General features: G+C 36.7%; 1 protein-coding gene across 23 annotated transcripts in view; it reads right to left on the minus strand.

Moving 5' to 3' along the window:
* Positions 1-22,807, minus strand: part of LOC131689899 (glycine receptor subunit alpha-2) — a 460,749-nt gene that overhangs the window by 27,410 nt on the left and 410,532 nt on the right. For 17 of the 23 annotated variants that reach the window (XM_058975262.1, XM_058975261.1, XM_058975263.1 and 14 more), the window contains 3 exons: positions 15,952-16,002; positions 15,426-15,443; positions 1,567-1,833 (listed from right to left, as the gene is read on the minus strand). The exons of 3 other annotated variants lie outside the window; for them this stretch is intronic. In XM_058975262.1, coding sequence (XP_058831245.1) covers positions 1,567-1,833; positions 15,426-15,443; positions 15,952-16,002 — 336 coding nt within the window. Of the gene's footprint in view, positions 1-1,566; positions 1,837-15,425; positions 15,444-15,951; positions 16,003-22,807 lie in introns of all 23 variants that reach the window. 3 more of the 23 variants (XM_058975267.1, XM_058975266.1, XM_058975269.1) reach the window with 3 other exon arrangements.

Here is a 22,807-nt window from a genome sequence, read left to right on the forward strand (position 1 = left end):
AGGAAGTTATGGGAATGCTAGACAAAGATAGGGTGAATGTATTATAGTTCGCTTCGCTTTTCAGGAAAATCTCGCTTTTCATTAATGGACTATCCAAAAATAGTACCTTCACTCTTTACATGTCATGCTTTGCTCTGTTTCCCAGTGAAAATATAATAGATTATAACGTGCGATAGAGAAAAAGCAGAACAACACTTACCGGCTATGGAAAATAACGTCCACGAAGCATATGAATGTTGGAAAGGTAAAAACGACTAATTATTTTTCTGGGTTTTTTTTTGTTCAACTGGGATGGCCTTTTGGAACTGGCTGTGTTTTATGGTGGGTTCATTTAAAACATTTGCACTAGTTCATTCAGGGTTTGGTTTTATTGGAAGGGTAAATTAAAAATACAAACGTATGAAAAGTAAACACATGGAACGTAACAACTGAACTTATGCAAACGTATATAACAAAGAAAACTTGAGCATATCTCCACCGTGGTCGCATTAGTTCTCTTTCTTTTCAATTTTTTCAAGAATTTTTCCACGTATTCTTGCGCTCCAATAACCTAATTAGTACAAAAGTTTTCGTGAACAGCACATGTGAAAAAATTGTAGATTTATCGATCATTCCGTAAGTTTCAGTTTATCTGTCCTGTGGATATTCTCGCCTATTTAGTATGTGTTCCACATACAATAATACCTATATGGGTTTTACCAAAATGCAATGATTCATTATTCAGAATTTCTGGTGCCATTCAACAATAGCAGCTGGCGCCAACGAGTCTACCGTTCTAATTTACATACATTCAATTATAAAGCAAATTGCAGCTAAATTTGAGCACGGAAAAACCACATCGATATACCTGAACCCGGGTTGAATCGAATTTGCTTCTCCAATTGCGATGTAATCAAAATTACAAGGGAATCACTTTCAAACAGCAATTATTTGCAAGTGTCGCTCGTTTCTGCTGGAGAAAAGCCAAAATTGGCGCCGAAAGCAATGCAACATCCTGATTGGGTCTTCAGTGGGATGCCCTCCAGTTCACTTCACATAATGGAAGAAACTTCCGGTCGTTTCCGGACAACCTCTTCGTGTTTCACTTACCTTTCTCGAAGCGATACTCGTGTTACAGGCTATTTAATTAAAATGCCGAGAGCATTATTTGATGAAAACATTTCATTAGTATATTTGCCTTTTGGCTACGGGGGTTTTCCGTGCACGTTGCACTAACGGATTCGACGGGCTATTATGACCTTGCCAGACTGGGTTTCCATAGCGTGATAATTTATGAATAATTATGATAGCTTTGTTGTAAGCTGAATTCTTTGTGTGTACTCAGGAAAATTCTTAAGAAAGGTCTGTTGGATCATTTCCATAATCGATTATGCAAATGGAAAGGTGACACCGCAGCAGGTGCAAAAAAGCAGTCATTAGTAAAATTTTGAATTGTTAAACTCTTTCGCTTTTAACTTTTTGCGTCAGAGCTTCAACCATGGTCTAATTTTAAATTTACAGCGAAGCATTGCACATATTATGGAGAATAATATTATTTCTTGGAATTCACCAGAAAAACCAACTTACAAAGCTCGTTTCCATCACTCCAGCCTCGTTGATTTCAGTTTGAACGGTCGGTTGGCGCTGAACACGTTGTGTAGCTGTTTTGGTCCGATCATCCAGGGTGGCACCTTCCTCAATTAAAACACTTGCCGGGCGGGATGCTACTTTTGGACCATCGCCGCTAGCAGGGGACGACGTAGTTGTAGAACCAGTCATTGGCTGAGCGACTGAAACGGCTGTTGCTGACTTCTCTGCTGCGATGGCCGTGCGGAACTCGGTCTCGATTGTTTCCTGCTTAGTTAAATATGGTTTGGACTTAAAAAGCAGAGTACTAGCGGGGATGCGTGTGTGAACTGTATCGCATAGAGTGGGAGGCACACCGTCTGTAGAGAAGGTTCTGAATGGTGGCCGTTGATGCCGGGAGATCTGATGATCGGTGCGACGAAGAAAAGTTTCGTTAGGGGCATACTTGTGGGATCTCTGTAACATGCAGTGAGGCACTCGTTAGCGTTGTTAGTGACGGTTAATAGAAGATCGGACGATAGGTTTTATAGGCTTTTTTATTGAAATAAAATATGATTCTACACGGCGTTTTTTTAAATTTACCGAAAACCCATACTCAACCCGAATCGGAGTAACAAATTATTTCGAATGAAATTACACATGAATTCATACGAGAAAAAAGCTCAGTTTCGATAACTGCACCAGATGACTTTGGTGCTCCACAGGGCAGAGCTCTCGGATCGCTTTCCATTATACTGTGTTTAAAAAATGTAGAACAAATGCTAAGGGAGGGTGGGAATAAACCACATCGCAGACCACAAGTACTACAGTGATCGACACTCGTATAGTCGCACCCGTAAAATTGAAAGAGGTATATATGTCCCACACACCCACACAGTGGCACCGGCAGAAGTTAACAAACTTCCATTAGTTTTGCTCTAAATATTCGTTTAGCCGTAGTTCAGTTGAAAACAGAATAGGGACCATCCATAAATGACGTAGAATTTTTTGAGTGATTTTTAACACCCCCCTCACCCATCGTAGCATTTCGTCTCAAACCTCTAAATACCCCCTGGTAATTACGTAGCTTGACGGTAACCCTCCTCCCCCTTGTCCCCGTAAAAAATAAAAAAAAAAATAAAAAACGATGTCAGTTAGATCAAACGGGTAAGATTGTCGTGATATCAGGTCAACTCCTATTCCCCTTAAAAAAGGTACGTAGCATGACATGACACCCTACCCTCCTGTCGTCACACATCATCACAATATTCGAAACTCCACCCACCCAGAGCCGGCGGAAAGCGTGGGTAGTATGGGTAGTACTACCCACTCGAAAATAACCCACTCGAAATTTTGAACCATTTCAAAAAATTTAGATGTGCAAAGCATGTATCTCGCATTACACTCATTTGAAAACATCGATGTACCACAATTCAATTTGCATAAACAAACGTAATTTAATGTGAATGTAATGTAAGCGTGTGCATTGCGAAAAGGGAAAATCCTTTCTAATGGACCCCTCACCCTACGCTTTCTACCCACTCGAACGTAAAGTGTTTCGCCGCCCCTGCACCCACCCCCATATAATGCTACGTCATTTATGGATGGTCCCATACGTACATCGCGAAAGAATTCAATAGCTTCGTTCGCAATTGAGGTACGGGTAAAAAGGGAAAAGTTTGATTTTTTGCAAAAGTATGTGGCTATATTTTTATTGAATACTTTTTATACGTCTTGCGCTGTATAACATGGGATATGGGAAAATATTAATAATTATCAAAGTTATAACAATTTCCGCAAAATATGATTCCGAGATAATCGCGTTTAGAATTTCAAGTATACCACGCCCCTTAAGGGAGCAAGACGATTTTTAACCGCCCTCAACATATACAACTCCTAAAAACCTTTGAAGAATTCAATTGAAATAGATTAATGCACTGCACGAAGTTGCAGTTAGGGATATTGTATCCCTTATATAGGGGATATAGTATATTACTATACTTCAGAAGAACCACGTCTCTGGGAACAAAGATATGGCTGATTTTAGGGTCCGCATCGTTAGGCACAAATACCTTAACATTTCGTGGACTTGTTGACTTATCTCGGTGAAAATAAAATATCAAATTTTTCAATTTTTTCATGTAACGTTTCGACTTTGTTCACTCTCCAACGCTAGGCGGACAATCACTCCTCCACTGTCAGCGTTCCTCACTATTCCAAATTTAAAATTTTCTATTGATTTAAACGCCACAAATAATCTTCACTACCGTCGTGCGGGGCTACTTTGGATATGTGGGATTACTTTTCACACTTTCAATATTTACTAACAGACGCGCTTTTATTAGTTTTATTACCTTTGACATTTGTAGAGCCATGTCTTTTAAACATGTTTCATATGCTTTTTGTCATTTTTATTAAAACTGTTTACCAAAACAAACAAAACACTTCAAGGGTCGATAAATGTGATTGGAGGCTCGTAAAATAAGACTGCTCAACAAAACAGAAAATCTTAAGTGTACCGAGACCACATACTGTTTTTCGGAAAGAAGAAGAAAAAAGACGAAAAATAGCGTTTTCCGTTTGTTTCTAGTATGTAAGGATTGGTTTTTTGAGCATTTGAAGATTTTCGTGTCTTTAAAAAAGTTGTTTTTAATATCAATATCAACAACTTTACCGAAGATACCAAGCCTCTAAATAATGTTTTGAGTTTATTCTCCGTAATTATGTCCAAGTGAATTAATTACCAAAATTGTGTTTTTTAAGAGATGCTCTGTATTATGTTGTATAATTTCTTTGAAGACATTTAACCTCCAAAGTTAGTGGTTGCGAAATAATTTGATCTTGGCCGTGAAAAAACTGGTTTCGAACCTTTATTTCAGAATTCTTGACATAAAAAGTGCATGACTTGAGAACGTGGCCTTGTGTATTGATTACGCCATCAATTTAGCACCCAAAAATACGTCATGAATAGCCCCTTATTTCACTTTTTTTTTATTTTGCGAAATTTTCAATCCCACCTGGCTATTTTTATAATTAATAATTCAAAAAATCTTTAAATCCTCTTAAAAACCTATTCTGACGTACTATAAATAAACCGATATTGCCATTTTTCATCATTTTCCTTTTTTCTATACGAAAAACAATATGCAGTTTCAACCCACTCAAGTTTTTCTGACAAGTAATGTTGTAAATGTTAAATTAAAAGGAATCCCTTATTTTAGAAAATGCGATGCGGGGGAAATTTAAGAAAATGCGATAAAAAGCCTCTGATGTCAGTATAAATTAATGATATTTCAATGAAAGTAAATAAAACTGGTTAGTTTTTATTGTATATCGAATTCAAGAAGTTTGTAAAGTATTTCCGAGCTAGTCCACAAAAAATATTTTTGAACGCTATATGGACAACTTTTTTATGTGTGAATCAATTCTGATCATATTTGGCATAAATAATACATACACGATGATGATAAATCTGTGCTGATATGATGCAAATTCATCGATTATTAAAGGAGTTATAAAATTGAAAAATTGATAAAAAGTGCGCAAAGATACCCCGCACGACGGTGTGGACTTAGTTCAAACTTTTCTTACGTGGCAACAGCAACGGCGTTGGAATAGGTAGAACAAAATCCATAGTTAATATTTTTGTGGCGTGTGTCCTGTTGCCTCGTGTGCGAACAGTTATATGACTAGAAAAATGCTCCTTTTAGTACTCATACAACTATAGAACCTCTTTCATACAGTGACACACAAACCGATAAGACGTGGACTGTAACGCTGTGAAGTATAGTGCGAAGCACAATAATTCGGTTTCAAGGTTATCTTGTGCGTGCTCCGCCTCTTCGAGGCTTTGGCATTTTTTTCCTTCTTGTGTGTGCACGTTGACTGTTATTTGACCAGCAGAGTAGTGTCAGTGTTTTATTTCTCGTAAACTGCCTGGATACCATTATACAAGTTATGCATCGCCATTATATTAGATTTCCCATTCTTATCTCATTTACTTGCACTGGGCAATAGGCCTGTGCAAAAATGACTTCCCCTGATAATTATTCACCTCAAGGTGATATGCATGTCAAAATAATATCAACTCCTCGCCTGAAATTGTACCCACAGTATATGTACCGGTCAGTAGGGTTGAAATCTGCGAGGTCGTCTTCGTTTCGAGTTTGAATGGCATGGATCTGCTGTCACATGGGGTTGGCCGTTTTAAAGACCCCATACTTCAGTCAGTGAAGGTGCTGGACTGCAAACGTTCGCATTCAGCATCAGTCGCAGCTAGCGGTAAGAGGACATATTGTCGCTGTTGTGCTATCTCATGACAAGCGTCACTTAGCACATTTCGAGAAAAACGATTTTTAAAGTTAGAGATTGAATATCTTGAAACTTGAAAATGGTTAAACAATTCAAAGAAGACAATTGATGCTTCTATCTATTCTGTAGATATATCTAAAATATTACGAAGATCGTTTGACTATGTTGGCGAGTTTCTACTAAAAATGTAAACAAAAGTCGCACTCACACGTGTCATAGGTATATATTGATGACAACATATGTATGATGTGTCATAATCGTGCATTTTTTCCGTACAAATGTAGCATCAATTATTAACTTTTATTCATATCTTTGGCATAATTTGGTCTATTAACAATAAGTGAGATGTATTTTGAAGTAAATCCATCAGGGAATCTAGAAAAAATAGGTATGGTTACAGTGTTGCAAATATGCTATATTTCCCGTTTAAAACTTAAACTGCATTTTTCGCACAATTCGTGTATTTTTATTTTGAAACAGACTATGCCATTGTATTTTTCAGATAGTTTTACAAAGAAAAACATCTAATACATCAAGATAACTGGATTCAATCCACAGACACAATCATTTAAAGCAAAAAACTCACAATTTCTCAGCACATTTCTCGTTATATCTCAGTAACCAAGCAGACTGTCAAAATTTTAAAAACGCTACTTTGTAGAAGTTTTTTAGACAAGTAATGTGGCATTTTACAGTTTACCCTTAAAATAGCGGTTGTCATAAGATAGCACAACAGCGATGATATGTCAACTCGGACTCTTATCGGGTGACCTTCACCGGCTCTGTCCTACCAAAGTACCTCCTCTTTGACAAGATTCGTCTATCTGTTCACCTTTTCGTGCCGTGGGTCAGCAATTTTACTAATTACTAGCAACTGGGACACACAGCCTTCAATTGTAGAAAAAAGGTTCGTTGTGGGAAATGATGTGGATGACTTCCGTTGAAAGGGACTTCGAAAAGTGTCTCCATTGTGGGGGAAATCAACATGATCTGCCAACATGTCCCGCGTACAAACAGCACTAGGAGAAGCTGAAACGTTTCCTTCAGGGATGATCTAAGCGATCTGTTCAGAAATGCTAAAGATAGCTACGCCACCGGTCTCAACGAATATCTATACTAACTTGTCTACTGACGAAGGTGACTCTGATAAACCTCAGCAGGGAAAATCATCTGCTGCGCCTAGAAGCAATAGAAAAGGGATGAACATTTCCTCTCCTAAGCTTCGCTGTAAAGGCCAGAGGGTGTCTCTTCATGCCCTTCAAAAATAATAGCTTGGGGAAGTACCGGTGCTAAACCGAAGCAATTAGCCCCTAGTCTCAGAAACCTGTGTTTAGAAAAGGAGTTCCCAGCACTTCATAGGGCGTCAAAACCCCAAGTGTTCCCATATCTCAGCCAGAGAAAGAAACCAGCATTGGCTTAATGAATTGCTCGGATAGTGTGGATCGTATTTCCACAGCTTTAAATATTTCTGACCATCTTAATAGTATCTTGATAAACTATAGTAAAAACATTCATGCAAAATAATCTCTCCTTCCAGCGATTGTACCCTTCAATTGCGAACGAGGTTGCAGAGTTGATCCCTGTTCTAGACTTTAATTGCAGAAGCACCAACCCGAAATTGATTCTTTTAAAATTTTAATAAATAACTTGAAATGCGATGCATTTGCATTATGCGAAAGATGGCTTGCTAGACCAAAACTTCCACGCTTTCCATATTATTCGCTTCGATCGAGTAGACTCTTACGGAAGAATACTTTTGGGAATCAAAAAGTGCTATTTTTTCAATCCATTCGACACCAGGTATTGAAGTTGTCACTTGCAAAACTAGAATTAAAGGCCTTTTCATTGCTTCCATCTACATTCCCCTTAGAGCCTCAGTTGGCCACCGATGGATTGGCGATATTGCGGAAGTCCTCTCCGCACCGAGGTACGGCATGGGGTTCCCTTCATGGTGATTATCGATCTGCCTCACTCTATGGGTTTTGTGACAATTTCAATATAACCATTTTGAACAGGGATTCCGCCCCCTCCAGTACGTCCGAGCGCCCCAGACTTGTCCCTCTGCTCGATATCGCTGTGGTTAGATTGCAAGTGGAAGGTAATCCCTGATCCCTACAGCAGTGACCATCTGCCAATCGTAATTACTATTACTAACCGTCCAGGGCCACCGAATACAACTAATATTTCGTATCACCTTCAACAAAATATTGATTGCAAATCGAGTCCCCACAAGAGTTTCCTCCGGGGGAAGATTATCGGTTCCTGGCTTGATTTTCGACACCGCGATTCAAGCTCAGACTGAAAACGTACTAGACGCAAACTTTCGCGGACAGTCTCCCACCCCATGGTGCTCAGACGTGTACCCGGAGAAGGCCGCCAGGATAATGAGCTTCCCGCTCGCTATAGGCAGTACGCGACATTCAAAACGTGAATGAAAAGTTTGATAAAAGCCATGAATCGTAGTTACTGGCTCCGGTTCGTGGACGAGAGTGGGGAATATTCAAACCGTTGGATATTCGATTTCGCCAAGAAGGTCTCTCCGGATTCCGTCTAGAACAGAAGATCTATCGCGCCGCGTCTTCACGATACCGCGAACTAGACACCCTTTTCGATGGTGAAGTTTTCACTTGCTCTCTTATCGTGTAACAATAAAGCCAGGCAGTCAGGCAGAGTCAAATTCAAATTGTTGAAGAATCTATCAGATTCCGCCAAAAGACGCTTGTAGAATTTATTTTATTACGTTTCTTGAGGTTAATATTGTCCCTCATGACTGGAAGTAAGTGAAGGTCATCGCCATCCAAAAACCAGGAAAACTAGCCTCCGTCCACAACTCGTATCGAGCGATGCAATGTTGTCTTGTATTCGAAAGTTGAAATATCTTGAACTAGAGGCTTTAGAGAGGCTTGTCGAGCTCAATTCTTATGCCCGATTTATGTCATTGTAGTTCGACTGCATGACACAAAACGCCTTTTTTTAATTTTATCTCAATCGTGTTAATATCTTTCATACTTCTGATTCATCTGTATTCTTCGACAAATCCATGAAAGAAAAGATTAGTGGAATCTCGGATCACACACGTCCGCAAGCATTCCCAAACGATTTTAAAGTAATTTCGTAAATCGGCAAGATGTTTACAGAGTAAAGCCATGTCAAGTGATCCTCGAATTTTTCGCAAAATCACCGATCTTCATGAGGTATATTTTATTGTATAGGGATTATGGTGAATAGCTTTTGGTATAAATATTTCGTTAAAATTCCTTTTTTTCTTTAAGATATTAACCCTTAAACTTTATTGCATGATAAAATTGAAAATTTTATATCTCAAAAACTACTGAAGATAATTCAATGAATTTTTGCACACTTGTAGTATGATATTTGCACTATCTTATAAAAATATTTTTATTTTATAATTGCGTGAATAACGGTACTTTGCATCTATTTAAAATTTTCAATTGTATTTTTTCTTATGTTCTTCACGCTAATTTTTTTCAAAACGTATGTTAAGTTATGCGGCAATCTTTCACCTTCAATAATCTGTATTGATAATTTTTCATTTTTGTTCCTATCGAGAGTTATGGAGGATTTTGTAACAGTGCGCTGTTTCAACGCACGGCCCACTTTGATGCAGCCCGCAAGAACGTTCATATTGGCAACGTCGCACGTAGCTACATCAGAAAGCGCATCGTGTGGGAAGTGCGCATCGCATGACTAAAAGAAACCATATCTCTCGATTAGCGCAAAAGGGCAAACTTTTCAATACGAATTATCGAAGGTGATTTTTTTCCGGATATTTTGAGATGCGTTAAATTTTTTTGACTGAAGAGCACAACAAAAATTATAGTTGTTTCATATATTTTTTATTATAATAATTTGACGCTACTAACAATTAACATCTTTAAAAACACTTTTGTTAGTCAAAATACATCTACGTTATATCCAAATTCTTTTTTAGTCTACAACATACTATATGAAAGTGGAAAATCTTATGCCAACAGCATTTTATTTCACGTTTTTATTTTCACCGAGTGATATTACCTTTAAACAACGATGTGTCTTGAAAAAATTTACATAAAATCTGTTGTTCGATCGCATCGTTGTTGGGGTTGTTTATCAATATTGCTTCTGTTAATTCTGTTGATTGGTGGTTCTCCAAGTTCTGGTACGATATTATTTATTTTTGTCGAATTTCAATTAATCATCAACGATCTTTATTTCAAAATCATCGTTACAGTTTTCCGCATGTACCTGTTGAGTCATCGAATATTCCAGTTCCATTACTTTGGCAAACAATATAAGAAGAAAAATAAAACGTGTACATTTTCCTATATTTTAAACGCGTTATAGAGGAACCCATTACTATAAACACGGGATGTAAATTTGAAAATTTAAGGAAAATTATGTTTTGTTCATGTCCATATTTATTTTCGTTGTATTTTTTGCGCCCATTACGACATATGCTACACATGTGTTTATCACTCCACATGGATGCAATAAAAACAAGATACGACGAACATATTTATGATTTTTTTTTAACGGAATACATCATTCGTGTGATCGACCCATATTTAAAACATAAATCAATCGAATGTTTTTTGAGCAAATATTGTATATCTTGAGATAATATAGCATTTCGTCGAGTTCTCTCTATATGGGGGACTTGGGTGTTGTGCGATCGAAACAAAAACAAACGTCAAAACGTTTTCTCACTCGCACTGATGCAAATTAAATGAGCGCGTAATTTAACGCACGACCAGATGACGCGTGGCTGAAAAGTCGCTATGTGGATTTAAGAAAAGATTCACAATATACCGTGCTACCTCTTAGACAGAACCAACTGAAAATAAAACGTGGTGAAGTATGTCAATTTGCGAAAAATATGCCAACGCAGATTAAAACATGCCCACTGCTCAACTGTGCTCATCGACTGGCAACAACCGAGCGCACTTGTCCGAGGTATTGAGTGACAGTAAATTAAATAACTCTTGAACAATATAATAACGCTAAAGAGCATGCAAAGTTACTCAGAAAACATCACTTTCAATTATCCATAAAGAAAAGCTTGTCTTTTTGCTTTAATCGCAGAGATGCCAATTTTGAACATGAGATACGCTCCTTCAAAGCGATGCGCATTAGGACGTTGCGACGTGCGGCGTTGCCAATATGTACGTTCTCGCGGGTTGCATCGAAGTGGGCCGTGCGTTGAAACAGCGCACTGTTACAAAATCCTCTATAACTCTCGATAGGAACAAAAATGAAAAATTATCAATACAGATTATTGAAGGTGAAAGATTTTCGCATAATTTGATATAAGTTTTGAAAATTTTTAGCGTGAAGAACATAAGAAAAAATACAATTGAAAATTTTAAATAATTGCAAAGTACCGTTATTCACGCAATTATAAAGTAAAGATATTTTTATAAGATAGTGCAAATATCATTCCATAAGTGTGCAAAAATTCATTGAATTATCTTAAGTAGTTTTTGAGATATAAAATTTTCAATTTTATCATGCAATAAAGTTTAAGGGTTAATATCTTAAAGAAAAAAAGGAATTTTAACGAAATATTTATACCACAAGCTAATCACCATAATCCCTATACAATAAATTATACCTCATGAAGATCGGTGATTTTGCGAAAAAATCGAGGATCACTTGACATGGCTTTACTCTACACCAACAGGTCAAATCTCAACGGTTCCACTGGCTGTGGTATCTTTAATCAAAACCTCACCGCTTTATTGAAACTCAGTGATTCTGCTTCGTTGCAGAACTGGCTACTATTCAGTATACCCTTGGGATTATTGGTACTTTGCCTACAGATAATTAGTTTGTCGTTTCGGACAGTCTCAGCTCGATAGAGGATTTTCGTTTAGTGATTGCTAGAAAGCTCATTCGGTAATTTCTGGAGAAAGTATGAGAGCTTTTGCGTGATTTACCTGTAACATCGTACAAAATTACTTTAGTTTGGGTCCCCTCAAATTGCTCCATCTCGGGTAATGAAGAAGCGGATTCTTTAGCTAAGGCAGGCGCTTTAGAAGGTGACATCTATAAAAGACCAAAGTGCTTCACTGAATTTTTCAACATTTCTCGTTAGAAGACGTTAGAATGTTGGTAGACATCGTGGAACAATGGAGAGCTAGGACCGTGGCTACATTCTGTCATTCCTAAGGTATCAATGAAACCTAAGTTTAGAGGAATGAATGTGAGTCCGGAATTCATTTGTGTGATGTCTCGGTCCATGTCCAATCACTACACGTTGGATGCTCAGATTCGGCGCGTTGGGTTCACGAATAGTGGTATCTGCGCTTGTGGCGACGGTTTCTCACGATGTCGAACATATTGTCTGGCCATACTTCGAGTATTGTTCCGCCAGATCTCAACTCCTGGATTCCCTCCGGGCCCGAGTAAGATCACCCAATATTCCGGTCCGGGTTGTACTGACAAGTCACGATCTCTTCTCTATGTCCCTTGTATACACCTTCCCAAAAACCAATAATATACAGATTTAACTACCCATTTTATTTTCTTATTATTCTCAGAAGTGTCCTCGTCAGCTTGTACTGTACACCACCGACGGTTTGACGCGACTTCAATCTGACACGAAACATCTCTGTCGAATGAGTCAACAAACACGTGACGTACAGCACAAATATTACACGCGCTTCGCGGTGTGTTGCCGATCTGTATCTGAGACGTACTACGAAAGCGTCCGAAGGAACCTCTGACAGTTCGAGGTAGATAACCCGGTGTTCCAATACACGATGCTTCGTCCGAGTCTGTAATCTATGCCGTTGATCTCCCGATGCCGGAAATTGAAAGTTAATACTTTTCTCCTTCCTGGTGCCCCTTTCTCCCCTGTGTCGGATACCCAGATATAGGCATTTATCCCGCACCCCCTGAATATCTTCCCGAAGTATATTTGCCTACCCCTATCTCTTCTAATTTTAGTTGTTAAACACAAAATCTCTTAAAGAAATGCCCAACTGCTCTTCTACTCATAAAAATAGCCCTGATTGACCCCCTAATCTTAATAAAATTCAACCACTACTTCTAGGTATTCCTAGTTTTAAAACGTTTGTAAAATTGTTCCCCTTAGTCGATAACACGGTGCTATAGTGATTTTGTACTTTTCAAGTCACCTAGTATCGGTTGTAGACTTCGCCAAATGCAACACAAGACTATGTTTGAAAAATGTTGTATACCCTCAAAATCTTGATTATAAGCAATATTATTAGCTAATAGCTTATAGATTTCCGTGTTCTTTCAAGAAGAAGAAATGACCTTTTTAACGGTATGCTATGTTATGTTCACAATGGATTTTGTTCTAGCTTTTCCAACGCCGTTGCTGTTGCCGCGTTGGAATAGCTAGAACAAAATCCACAGTGAATATTTTTGTGGCGTGTGTCGTGTCGCCTCGTCTGCGTACAGCTTTAAGGCAAATAATTGTTCATTGATTTTGTATCACTCTGAGCTGAGCTATTTAATTCATTTGCTCGTTTTTCCCACTAAGGCACAAAGGAGTAACTAAAACAAATTCTTGGCCAATAACCAAAATATTTTTTTTTTCGATTTTATGTTTCGTTATATTTTTTTACATACCTGGAAGCCGTGGTATAACGTGGCAAAATTATGAATGTGTCGAAAATAGTCACAGAATTTTTGCATTGATGCAAAATGGTGATATTTTAAAAGGTTTTTTAATCATTTTCATTATATATTCAGTAATATCGCTTTCTAGTGATGATAACTATATTAAATAAGGCAATATTATTACAAACGTAGTTGAACACAACCATTTGCATAACTTCAGCCTGAAACAAACTTCCAAACTTGAATGATAAAAAAGTTATATTAAACGGCTAGATCCGGCAATGTTGCTGAAGCAGTATTAAAAAACGAGATTCTAACTATCCAAAAAACATAAAAACTCTTCCGGACTTGCCCGAGCCACAAATTCCAAGCGAATTGAAAATTTTGAAATTTTTGCTAATTTGGGATACACCGAAATGCTGTCGGGCCAAATACTATCTTTGGAAAAAATGTATCCCTATGAATACGTGCACAGACGTTCCTTCTCATCTTCCTTTTCCACTGATCACTTGTTTATTCAACTAGAAAAACAAATGAATCCACAAATATATCCTCGAGATTCCTAGTATTCGAAAGGATATAGAAAATTGGCCTCTGCACTGATAGGTGGATAGATGCCAAATTGCTCCAAAAACTAGTAATTGCCTTTTTCTGTTCATATTAAGGCACAATAACAGCAATAGCAGCAGTAAATAATTTTGGCCAGGATTTGACCTCAGTTACTCCTCTGTGTGAGGGTTGGTTTTAGAACGAATGTGCTCAAGAAAGGTTTAGTAACTATTATATTTGGTGTCAGTCACCATGCGTTCCCATTAGAACCGAAATACTGTGCTATATCTTTCGCTGTAGAGAAAAATTATTTATATTTATTAACCTTACTTTCTCAAGAACTGAAATAATCTTAAATATCTTATTTAACTCATCCATTTAAATACAATTTAATATCGTCACTCATTTTTATCGAAGTTTTGTTTTCCTATTTCAACAGTGTTGATTTATTTATGTTACTTTTGTTCGTATTACACGGTTTCTCTGGTATTTATAAAGTTTCCAAAAATTTCGAATGCAACTATTCAAGTTCATGATGTTGTTTTATCATACACCGATTATGTCATCATATTAAATAGGAGATTACTATTTAAGAACACAAACTAATGATCAACAAACAAAAAATAATCAAACTTTAAACGGTACTAAACTAAGAACGATGTAACGAACCAAATTAATCAAATTAACTAACGAAACGGTTGAATAGTGTGCACTTCTAGAGGGAGCAAACACCGAACATCGAAAGCACTCTATAAACTCATTTCCTCTATACATTTACATAGGTGGATGACATCTATCTCTAGTAGCTTTGTAAACGGTAGCATTGTCCATACGTATGTACACGTGTTTGTGTGTGTGAGAGAGAGCAATAGTTCTCTTGCCCAGTAAAATATTTGAGTAAACAGAACAAACAGAATGTGAACGAAATAAAAGTTTTTTTTTATTTCATCGGTAAACAGTCTTGTACAATGTCAGCAAGGAAAATCCATTGGCTAAATAGCTACTATGAAGGCACCGCCTCCTCAAAGCACACCGAAGGTGCAACACACCACGAAGAACATTTATGCTAACGAAGTGGCAGTGAATTTTTACATTGAAGAGTTCCGTGTTAATTCTTCGGTTAGTTGAAAGTGTTAGTTTATTTGTTAAATTGTTATGGTTTGAATATATTCTTGCACTAATCTAAACACAACTTTATTAGCATTTTAAGTGACTATTTTTAGTTTGTGTAAATTATCAAGCATTTCCTATAAAGCAGATTTTCAACTCTAGGTATGACTATCAACGGCCGGAATTAGTGTCTTTCTCTAGCTAGTGGTCAGTAAAGCATTCCTCATTTTACAGCCAAGTTTGGTAACGCAACTGAAAATTGTTTTTTTTTTCTCTAGGGGTAACTAATTGCTTTTGAATAAAGGTCGAACAGACTTTACCGAGTATAATCTTGATGTCTTTGGAAAGTGGTATTGGATTATTGGGTTTGGCGTTTGGAACCAAAAGAAAGGCCGCAGCGGTTGGTGAACGAGGCAGAAAGGTAAAAAGGGAAAAGAAAATGAACATTTTTCATCAGCCCAAAAGTAAAAGGAATAAAATAGCAAAAATAAAAGAAAAATGATAACCATTAGCGAAAAGTATCAATCGGAAAAATGGCTCTAGAAGCTGCTCGTTTAGCTGCAAGTACTTCATTAGTAGCAAGCAGCGGAATGTTGGTAGCTTGACTAGTTTTGGCAGATGTTTTGAGTAACTGTTGTAAAATTTTAATATGGACGGCTATCGACAAAAAAAGGTGTGTCAGTGTTAAATAATTTGTAGCGTCTGATGGTGAGAATTATCTTATCGCTTCGAATATGTGTTGTGAGAAGAGATAAGTTGTGAAATTTCGAGCAGGTCCATTGCTTATTTGGAATTTGATTGGGGCAAGTTTACGACGAGTGATGATGTATAGATAAGATAGCTTACCAGGGGACTTGCGAGAATTATTCCGATCCTGTTTAGGACAGCTGGAAGACGCTGGAAAATGATATTACACATGTTGGTTGATACTTCAAACGATTATTTTTGTGTGTGTAGTATATTGTTTTTTTTGGGTTGGGATACAAAATGCTTGTTATTGCTCTTCGAATGAAAAATGTCAAATTATTATTCTACATAAACAAATCAAACTAGTGAAATATTTACAATGAGTTTGTCAAGTTGTGTAAATCATGCTACAAATATAGAAGTGAAATAAATTCTAAATGAAACGGGATTTGAAAACGGTGCAGTTCGAAAAAAAAATATTTAAATTAACTATAAACTCCCCCTGGGAAGTGTCCATATAGTTCACCTCCTTGAACTAACCCAAAGAAAAGAAGCATCAGCGATAAGGAAGACAACTAATTGAATTAAATTAATCAACTTAATGCATCGCCTTCGGAAACGAACGTCATTGGTGTCTGTATGCTCTATATTTTCTTTCTCTTTCTTAGAAAACTTGTTTCTAGTGGGGGGAGTGCTGCTAGGGTAGAAACCAACAACCTTAGTGAACTCAATACGTGACCCTCATTTCGCGGTTTGTTTGGGAAGGAGGTGGAACCGATAGCAAGCAAGACTAATTAGAATGAAATAAATGCTTATACTCCCTTAACACGGTATGGGTTTAGTATGAAAGGAAAAATCAACAAAGTATGTAATATTTTATGGGAGTACAGTTTTGCTTAATATTCATCTCGTTACGCGTGGGAAACGACTGATACTGAAGATGGATGGTATTTGATTGCTACAGGGAAAAAAGCGTAAGTGGATTTGTGATTGATCTGATTGTACCAAAATGTACAAAAGAGTGAGACAAGGGAGTATTTTTGAGAACAGATTTATTGACTTTTTGGTACCATGCAAAATATTTATTTCCGAAAGGGAAAAAGCTGAATTCGACACACCGAAACTCAACTTTTTTGAGATAAGTGTTGTGCCCTCATATACACATTTGTTCAGTCATTTTTTCCCTTTGGGAAGTAAAAATTTGGCATGCTGCCAGGTGTTTTGCTCTTAAGCAAAAAACAAGAGTTCGTTTCTCGGAAGCAAACTGGAGCTTCTGTGCTTTCTTCTGTAAACATCACTCGGAATCAGCTTGTAGTTTTAGGCGTTCACATACGTTGTGCGAACTGTTTGGATTTGGTGTCTAACTGGCACCAACTTGGTGTTAAGTTGGTTTTATCATACAGCTAAGCCCAAATCCAATGTAAATTATTCCATTTTGAAACTTTACTTCAATATAAGACAATAACAACATTTATGGCTTTTGAAACATTCATCTGAACCAACCACCTGTTTTTATCCACCTAGTGGTGCAATTGAGTCTTACTCATTTATCCAAACTATCCATCACTGGTTATGTTGAATTTACACTTGGCACATATATACAATCGCAATGTAGCCACGAACCTGATGAGTTACGAGTTGATGCTGATTCATTCGGAACATAAAAATATAATATTGTCAATGCCCACCATGGTAGCATTGTCTTCATGCTGCCACGGTAGGCATTGGTGGGAGTGTGAGAGGGGTGAATAACCCTCAACACGGCTAAAAGAACGATGACTACCACACCTCCAATTTCGTTTACATACAACGTTGCTTTTGCTCCAACTTATCTAGGTAGTATTACGTAAGAAAAATTGAATTTCTTGCAGCAATTCATGTTTCGATTGATAACTGCAATGTTAAATTCTATCTATGTTTGAATGTTTTTAAACTGTGTGGGAACTTGTCAATAAAATTCTAATGAATTTAAAATTTATTGATGATTTTAAATAATCATTTAAATTTAGTAAATTGGAATGCTCTTCCGCTAAAAATGTTCGAAGATTGGAATGCTCGTTCATTAAAAACGTTCGAAGATAATTCCAGCTTTGAAAAAAGCGGTGAAAAATTTCGAAAACATGTTCTTCAATTTGAAAGTGTTCATAATTTCAATCTCAACGTTGCGAGTCCGACTAATAACGAAGTCTTCCAAAAATATGAAAATATGTCAAATCAAGAATTGTCTCAAGACGAAATTGTTGAAACAAACTATAAGAAGATCAAACCCACCATAAACAAGTTAAAAATGCTTAAAAATTTGAAAGCTCCAGGTCATGGTGGAACTTTCAACATCATTCTTAACCACCTCCCTGAAATCTTTCTAGCATACTTTCCTGAATGATACAAAAATGCCATGGTTATTCCTATTCGAAAGTCAGCTAAAAACCCAATAGAAGCATCTAGTTATCGGGCAATCAGTTTACTCTTTTCTATTAGCAAATTATTTTAAAAAATATCCTAACTATAACAACATATTGATGAGAATTTTATTTGTCTTTTTGAGCAATTTGGAATTCGTATTAAAGTATTTCAACCACTCATCAACTTGTTAGAGTTACTAAGATGATAAAGGCAAATATCTCAGAGGGCCACTTTTTAGACATTCATAAAGCTTTCTACAGTGTTTGGTACAAAGTATTAATTTTTAAAAGGTGGGATATCACTTTGCATTGTAAATCTGATATGCTACCTGCTAAAGCAGGCGCCCCTGAATGGTTAGGCGTCGCCCCAATCCTATATACTATTTTTACCACTGATCTTCTAAATCTACCCGCAAAAAATCACTTATCTGTGATGATACTAGCATCTCTGCTTCAGGTAAAAGCCTTCCAGTTATTTGCAGTCGACTACAACGAAGCTTGAATATTTTTCATCATAAAATTTTTTCCACAATTAACTGTTTTCTCGGTTTTAATGGTAAAGAAAGACAAATCTGTCTTTGCCATGAGGCATGTCGGTAGGTTTGAGCGATGCGTAGTCTGCCTAATCTTGACCCCTAGAAGAAGAAGCTAAAGCAAAATTTGTTTAAGAACGATATTATATTTCACCGAAAATACTCCATAATACAACGAATCAAATTAACTAGAAAGGATTCACAATAATTAAGCGAAGGTATTACTTCCAACACTTGGACAATGACGACAATCCGCTTCAGGATCCAGTTTTGTGAGATGAGTTATCTCAGAGGTCCAATGCAGTCGGGTTCTATCAACAATCCTAATACAATAACATCGTTCGAGTAACATAGATATTCGCATAGTTATAATAATCTAACTTGGCACGATTAAAATATTTATAGAATCTATCCCTTTTGGAATACATAGTGCTAAACGTCTTTTTCGAAAAAAATATAACTTTTCATCCGATTAGCAATAATTACGGATAGGTTTAGTCCGCAAACTGGCATTGGGTTGATTTCATTTCAACTATCATCAACTGTTTTGCATTCCACTGATTAAAGATTATGTTCAAATTGAGGTGGAGGCCCACAATCAAGCAATATAGAATCAATACTATTTGGTGTGCTCTTCGAGTAAAGTTGGGTTGATTCTTTTTAATGTTATGTGTAAGCTGATTTACGCTCTTAGTTAGGAATTCCATTTCTGATATCAAGAATGTAATATGTTTTCTCAGGAAGGTGTCCTCTCTTTACTAACGGATGGAAGCCGCCTATGATTTCAATGCTGTGTGATTTAAGGACATCATTGTATATTATTTCGTAAATGTACGTGCTTACAAGAAGTGTTTTTAACAACTCTATACTATCATTCGTACGTAGTTGAGCTTTTTGATTTAATCAATTTTGGGGTATTCATACACCTGTTGTAACACTAGTATTACATACTTTTTCGGTTTTACTGTGAAAAAAACGAAATGAAGATAGGCATCACTTCAAAATGGTATTAATAATTAAAAGCCTTTCATCATCCAACTTCACATAGTGTACCGTGTCTAACGACCGCGAACAACATGCTTTGATCGGTGTGGTATGAGCGTATATCGAACAACCCTTTTCAATCCATCCGCATAACCTCCCACACGTACTTTCAAGAATATTGACTTGAATTCTGATTTTCCTTTCAAAGGTATCTAAAGGGCGAACACGAAATTATTGCAATGCTTACAACTGGCCGTAACTTTTTCCCGCTGAACAGAAATTATCCAAATTTAACCACAGTTTCTTTTTGACGTCCATTATTCATATCTTGTGTTTTGGGTAATTGTGTGCATTTGTTGCGGTCATAAGCGAAATGAATCAATTGCAGATGCGTCAAAAAATCCGACGCTGCTCATATAGTGCTTTAAACAAATGCAAAAATATCAAGAAAATGAGAAAAAAAATCGAATATGACTGTATATGTTCATATCGATGACGAGAAGCGAAAGTGAGTAGAATTGTATTAACCAACATTCCAAAATTGATCCAGAATATGTAAATTGCGCGAAATAGATGTATTAATATGCTCTACAAATTCGTTTATCCTACGAATTACTGAGATTTAATAGTAGGTCGTCAAACGGTGAGATAACATAGTTTTCACTAAAGGGATTAGAGTGGCAGGGGGACGCCATGTTTCTAATCTCTTTACTTCTCACAAGTCCCCTATCTCATGACTACACGCGACTGATGACGTTTGGTCCTTAGACCCGCTTCGACTGGGTGCCTTCTGCTGATAGTAGCAGAATGAGAAGGTGCGAACGGATCTACTCAAGAAAACACTATCGTAAAAATAAATAGCTGATCGGAAATCAGCCGCAACAAGACTCTAATCTGACTATCGATTATCGCGGGTCAATACTTATTGAAAATTCGCCGCGTCTGTTTTCTTTTTATGAATCTAATTTCAAGTTCCGTTATTGCGAACCAGCCCGTGTGTCAGGTTAATAATCCTTTGTATTTCTCTTCAATGGTCGTTATTATCGCTCGTATACGTGTATTTTACAAATCATCCGATACGTAAAATAGGAAATACATTCCTTGATTTATAACATCTCGCGCTATCATAAGTCTTTATATAACGTGTTATACCGATAACTTTCAACCAATTAAATATATCGCAGAGCAGAAATAGCAAAATCTGTCTAAATACTGTTGTAATAAATAGTGATCCCATTACGCAGATAAGTTTTTGGTTTCGTCTAGTTAATATTTGGGCGAACTAAGTTTTTGTTGAAAACAATAATCCAACGCTGTTGATTTGATGCTGTCAGTATCAGTCTGGACACGAACGTTTCAGCCTAGCACAAAACTTAAAAAGCTTACCTGAGCTAAAGCTTGAAACGCTTGTCTCAGCTTGTAACGCTTGTTTTAGTCCAGACACAATTGCATATGCCGTTACACTAGCTTTTCAGCCAAGACACAAACGACTGGAATTCAACTATCTCATTGTTGAATTAAACTGCTTCATCGTAAAATACAACATGGGATATTTAAAACATTTTGTTTCACCTACCGACGGATGAAGGTATGGAATTAAATTGTTGAAATACTCCGTATGCCAGTAATTCACACGTAAATATAATATAGAGTTATGTTTCTCATCATGTTATCTTTTTATAAACTGCACTCTTAAATAAGACGAAATAACCAAAGGTAATTAAGGATCGTTGGTTATTAATTGATGATTTCAATTTTAGATGAAAGTTATAATTTTGATTGCTTTCCCGAGCAAAGTCCAACATCAAAATTACAGCAAATAGACAACATATTTTGATATCAAGCATCAAATTGAAATCTTATTTTGATATCAGTTTAAACTTTTTCAGATATGACATCATATTTTGATCTCATTTTGATGTGCTTACATTTTTAGAAAAATATGTTTGTTTCTGATTATTTGACAAACATCAAATTGATTCCTTATTTTGTTATCAATGAAATATTTCACTATCTCAATAAGTTTTCAATTTGCTTTCACTGATAGCATAAATAGTTTTCTGTTTGATGTCATAGTCAATTTTTCTGCTTTCGATTTTGATCTTTTAACCGTTAAAACGACCAAAATGATAACAACCTGAGCAATCATTCCCTACTGCAACACAACATCAAGTTTAGTTCTCAATTTGTTATCAGACTCTGCTCGGGTTTCAATTTAGTCAGCCAGCACTACAAAAAAAACTTCATACTTATTCCACTTCTAGTTGGAATCTCAAGAGATGAAAAATAATTATCATATTGCATATTAGTATATAATCAACTAAATCCGAAATAGAATGATTGTGACAATTTTCGGCAATACTTTCAACTTTCAGTATACATGTATTGAAAAAAATGTCAATCAAAATCATCCCTTTATTGAAATGTTTTTAAAGAGAAACTAGGTAAAACCAAAATGAGGTCAGTTGAATTTCTGTTTTTGTGTACTGGTTCAGGTAGTTGCGTCCAGGCTAAAACAAGCTTTCCAAGCTGAGACAACTACCTACCTGCAACATAGTTGCTGTTACTACCTTGATGTATTTCAGTAAGATGTGTATCTTGGCTACTTTACTGTCATTTCGTATGATGTGCGTCTTGAACCAAAATCAATAATAATTTTCAATAACTATTATTTGAGAATCTCGCAAAATTAAGAGAAAATTAAGCTACGTTTTTCATTTTTCTGTTCAAATCAACTAGGGTAGACGAGCCCTTATTCATCTCATTAGTCGGGACATCACACTCTTTCGTGGATAACTCGGCTTTCAGTGATTGGAATGCTCTTAAATTGGTATCAACATCTTTGCTTCGTTTCAAAGAAGCGGCACAATAAAAAATCTTGCCTGGAAAATGTAAAATGCTCCCGTTTGAGCGAAGCGAAAAGTCGAGTACAACGCATCCTTATTCGTCCTACCATTTGAGCCAATGCGTTGAATAAAGAGAGCAGATACTGCTCTAACTAATGTGTTCAAATGGGTAGGATGAATAGAGGTGCTAAGATGAATTAGGGCACAGTAACCCTAATTAGGAAAACAATAATTTGTTTTGTTATTCTCT

The sequence above is a fragment of the Topomyia yanbarensis genome, chromosome 3 (assembly GCF_030247195.1).
Source record: "Topomyia yanbarensis strain Yona2022 chromosome 3, ASM3024719v1, whole genome shotgun sequence".
Classification (NCBI taxonomy): Eukaryota; Metazoa; Arthropoda; class Insecta; order Diptera; family Culicidae; genus Topomyia; species Topomyia yanbarensis.